Source organism: Helianthus annuus, chromosome 1 (assembly GCF_002127325.2).
Source record: "Helianthus annuus cultivar XRQ/B chromosome 1, HanXRQr2.0-SUNRISE, whole genome shotgun sequence".
Classification (NCBI taxonomy): Eukaryota; Viridiplantae; Streptophyta; class Magnoliopsida; order Asterales; family Asteraceae; genus Helianthus; species Helianthus annuus.
In genome coordinates, this window is record NC_035433.2 from 34,572,135 (window position 1) to 34,575,966 (window position 3,832).

At 31.0% G+C, this 3,832-nt stretch overlaps 1 protein-coding gene across 1 annotated transcript; it reads left to right on the plus strand.

The window, feature by feature from the left end:
* The first annotated feature begins 404 nt into the window (after positions 1–404).
* Positions 405–1,720, plus strand: LOC110865255 (fibrous sheath CABYR-binding protein). The gene is made up of 2 exons (XM_022114495.2): positions 405–544; positions 1,091–1,720. The coding sequence occupies exons 1-2, from the start codon at positions 530–532 to the stop codon at positions 1,532–1,534; spliced, it is 459 nt and encodes a 152-aa protein (XP_021970187.1). The 5' UTR covers positions 405–529; the 3' UTR covers positions 1,535–1,720.
* The last annotated feature ends 2,112 nt before the right edge of the window (positions 1,721–3,832 follow it).

Below are 3,832 nucleotides of genomic sequence, written 5' to 3' on the forward strand. Positions count from 1 at the left end.
ACATTTTATAACAAAAAAAAACCAACTTAATTAATTTTAAAATAAATAAATCAAAAAGATACTAAGAACAATATGCTGCTCATGAAAAAAAATTTCTCCAGGGAACGTCTGACGCTATATGATTTTCCTGGTCTCTTGAAAAAAAGAATTCGTTCAGGGAGCGTTTGGCCCTATATGATTCCCGCCGTCTGAAAAGTTTGTACTTCAAGTACACATATAGAAAGTTTATTAGCTCAATACGCTTGGATCCAAAGGAACCGTATTGTCCTATACGATTCCTATCTAGTTCTAGGAATGTGCAAATAAAATAGGAGATGTCTGGATAACCAAAACCTTTAAAATGGTGACTCATGTGAGCAGAAGGCATCACGATTCATATTTCTAGCAAAATTTCAGTATTTATTAAATTATTAATATTTCATTAAACACCACAAAGTACTATAAATAGGCCTCATATCCCTCTTATTCTACTCACCCCACACTCTTTGTTTTCTTCTCTCTTCTCATTCATATCCTCCAAGGAATCCCAATGGCAAGTGTTGAGGTAATTTCTTCACTGGTTGCTCTATGTTTCTTCCATTTATTATTTATTATTGCATTCAATACTTATATCAGCTAACTATAAACAATTTGACGCTTGATAGTGGCGGGTGTACCTCGAGTATATCAGATATATAATGTCGTATATATGTATATAACACATATCACAAAGAAATTTATTTAATTATTTTCATCTGTGTCATTCGACACATAGATCTTCTTAATGGTTGATCATGATGGTTATCCATACATAAAAACATAGATGTATTTTCTCTTCCCATTATTATTTATAACATTCTAAACTTATATCATTTGAGTATATATAATTTGAAGCTTGACAGTGGCAAATAAAAATATTTTTTTTACTGGTCACTTTATGAACGTATATAACGTATAAAAAACGACACCTAACACACACATATATATATATATATATATATTTTAATCTGTCACAACCTAATGGTTGATCATGTAGTTTTTTTTATACAAAGGACAACTTTATATTATGTAAATGCTTTACAATGTTGTTAAACTTTTATGGATATTTTAGGTTGAATCGGCTACAAACACCTTGCCAGAGAAGGTGGAAAGCACCCAAGAAGTACCAAAAGAAGTAGAGACAGTAGTTGCTACACCACCTGCACCAGAGCCAGAGGTGGAGGAGCCGACAAAAGAGCCACTAACCGTTGATGCTCCACCACCAGTTGAAGAGCCGGTTGCAGTTGAAACTGAGACTAAAGAGGTGGAGGAGCCTAAAAATGAGGTAGAAGAAGTTAAGGCGGAGACGACTCAAGAAGAGGTGAAGGAAACTAAGGAAGCCGAGGAAGAAACTCCGGCCACCACAGAGGTAGTGGCCGAAGAAACTCCGGCCACCACAGAGGCAGTGGCCGAAGAAACTCCAACGACAGTGACGGAGGAGGCTGAAAAACCTGTGGTGGAAGATGAAAAGCCAGCTGAGGTTGTTGCCACCACTGAAGTTGCAAAAGAGGAATAGAGTGTGGAGCTTTGCATTTGGATGTCAAGTTATGTTACTTTCTACTTTCTATTATGTTCAATATTTGATTTGTATTGTGTAATGTTCAAAATCCAAGTGACAGGAATAGATTGAATATATCAAAAGTGTCGGGAGCCACTTTGGATTTTCAGTTTTAAAATTTTAATACCAAGTTCTATTTTAATATTTTGGTACTCTTTATATATTTTTACCTATATACAAATCTAAAAATTGAAACATACCGTTTTGTGTTAACCTGTTTCTAAACATACCACCTCATGTTAACTTGTCTTATTGTGTTGTGTCTAACCTTTTATGCCAACTCTACGTAACATATCTAAATTGTTTATTCCTAAATGAAATTATTATTTAAAAATGTATATTTTAAACAGTTTTATCATACCTACGTATATAAAAAAACGTAAATATTTAGACCAAAAATATATCGGTAAAAATGACATGTTTTACCGATGCATGACTACTAGAGGTGTTCATAATTCGGCTTAAAATTGTGAAACCGCTCAAACCAGTCATTGGATTGATTTTACGATTTTTTTTCTATTGGTCGGTTTCAAAAATTTCAAACCGTAGTAAACGGTTTGGTTTACGGTTTATAATCAAAACCGACTGTATACAAAGACTATTAAACACGGTGTGTGTGGCTTACTTCAAAGTAGGCTAAGTTACTTGTTTAATTGCAAGTCTACATTTGTTATGAGATTAACTTAATTGGTAGGCTAAGTTACTTGTTTAATTGCAAGTCTATATATGTTATGAGATTAACTTAATTGGGCCATGTAACTAGTTTCATGAGGTCCAATATCTTCACACAAAGGGGTGATTTATTTTTAGTGGTTTTACTTACATTCATGGATATTAAAGTTAAGCTTGTTCACTGAATCGACAACAAAAACCTTAACACACGGAATGGGTCAACAAAATCTAATATTAATAAAAAAATTATACTTAATTCCATATGGCATCTAATCTAATCTAATCTAATCTAATCTAACTACTATAATAAAAGAAACTAACTTTTGGACACGTGTCACTTATTGAAGGTATCCTCAGATTTATATTTATCTAAATAAATAAATAATAAATTAATATTAAATCTATCATAGTTTAATAAAATATTATCATCAAATCTAAATTGTTAATCTTTCTATACTAATAAACAAAAATCCTTTTTGGACACGTGTCATTCTCTAGTAATTTCTCACTCTTATTTTCTTATTTATCTCTTTTATTAAATAATAATAATAATAATATTAAACATCAATTTAACTAAATCTATTTATCTCTTTTGTTTAATTGATTTCCTTTTTAACTCTAAAGTTTCAATCTTTGGCAATTTAAGTCTAAAGTTTCAATCTTTGATATTTTAACCCATTTGATTAATTTGATTTTTCACTTCTAATTCAAAAGTTTTAATCTTTTGCAATTTAACCCCTTTATTTTTTTTTACTTTCAATCCAAAACTTTTCATCTTTTGCAATTTAATCTCAACATTTTTTTTACTTTCAACTTTAGTCTCTTATATATTTTTCATCTTTCATAAGTTCTCCGTTTAACGTGTGGTTCTAAATTTCCGACTTAACACGCCGTAATGTGCGTGTGGGATTCAACTTTTTTTCATCTATTTTTTTCTGTTTCTTTAATTTTTTTTTTTTTTTTACTTTCAATCCAAAAGTTTTCATCTTTTGCAATTTAATCTCAACATCTTTTTTACTTTCAACTTTAATCTCTTATATTTTCATAAGTTCTCCGTTTAACGTGTCGTTCTAATTTCCGACTTAACACGCCACAACGTGCGTGTGGGAATCAACGTTTTTCATCTATTTTTTCCTGTTTGACATTTCCGTCGCAGGGCGTCTATTTTTCCCCATTTGATAGGTCTGTCGCAACGTGCAAGTCAGAGATCGACTTAGTTATTTTTTCTCGGTTTTACACAGAGGCTCGTGGTCATGTAAGAAGCATTTGCCTTTCATCTAACATGATATATAACTATTGAATCCCCGTCGCATTGCGGCGGGTGGTAAATCTAGTTTAATATATTTTTAAAACAAATACCCCTCTTATCTACTTATCTTATATTAAATATATAAATAATAAATTAATATTAAATGTTATCCAAATTTATTAAAAACATAACTTTTTTATTATTTGGTATACAAAATTATGTTTATTCAACTCGAGTAAAACGCAAGGTTTTTAAGGATATATTTTTTTTATTTGGTAGATTTTTCAACCCGACTATAGACGAGTTTTTTAAAGATACGACTTTTTTAGTATTTA